The following is a 605-nucleotide window of genomic DNA, read 5'->3' as shown; positions in this document are numbered from 1 at the left end:
GGTCCGCGGGCCACCGGACACCTGCAGGAAGGTGGCCAGTGGCCGAGATGCCCTGGAGACCGTCAGCACTTCCAGGAGCACCTCAGCAGTGGGCAGCGCAGCAGCACGCCTGGACGGCAAGACCTACTGGACCGAGTTCCTGGTGATGTGTGTGCTCTTTGCCACTGCTGTCCTGGTGCTGGCCCTCTTCCTCCTGCACCGGCACCGCGACGGCATGAAAGCCTTGCTGGAACCCGGAGACCCCAGCCGGCACCAGAAGCCGCCCCGTAAGCCGGTGGAGAGCCTGCCCCTGAAGCAGCCTGCCCAGCACCGCACCGGAGCACAAGGGCTACCAAGCCCTGCAGGACAACTACATCGTCAGCACCCCCGTGCATGAGCCCCCAGGTCCCCCACGTGCCTTCTCCGAATCGGAGAAGAGGCCCCTCCACGTCCGGGACAGCTTTGTGGAGGTGTCTCCTGCCTGCCAAAGACCCCGGGTGCGCCTGGGCTCTGAGATCCAGGACTCGGTGGTGTGACGGGGCCGAGAGCCGAGCCCTCGCCCGCCACTGCCTCTGCTCTGCTGAGCCTTGCCGGACTGTGGCGCCGCGGCCGGGGGCCATGTTGTC

At 67.6% G+C, this 605-nt stretch overlaps 1 protein-coding gene across 1 annotated transcript in view; it reads left to right on the top strand.

Moving 5' to 3' along the window:
* The window catches only part of SEMA4B (sema domain, immunoglobulin domain (Ig), transmembrane domain (TM) and short cytoplasmic domain, (semaphorin) 4B), a gene marked incomplete at its 5' end in the record, with an annotated part of 4111 nt that extends 3596 nt beyond the window's left edge, over positions 1 to 515 (top strand). The window contains 2 exon segments of the mRNA XM_009994299.1: positions 32 to 291; positions 293 to 515. Of these exon segments, the coding sequence (XP_009992601.1) occupies positions 32 to 291; positions 293 to 515 (483 nt within the window).
* Positions 516 to 605: the final 90 nt, after the last annotated feature.

The sequence above is a fragment of the Chaetura pelagica genome, unplaced genomic scaffold (genome assembly GCF_000747805.2).
Source record: "Chaetura pelagica isolate M959 unplaced genomic scaffold, ChaPel_1.0 scaffold233, whole genome shotgun sequence".
NCBI classification, from domain to species: Eukaryota; Metazoa; Chordata; class Aves; order Apodiformes; family Apodidae; genus Chaetura; species Chaetura pelagica.
The sequence above is the reverse complement of the archived record's forward strand: the minus strand, read 5'-3'. Positions and strand labels throughout refer to the sequence as shown.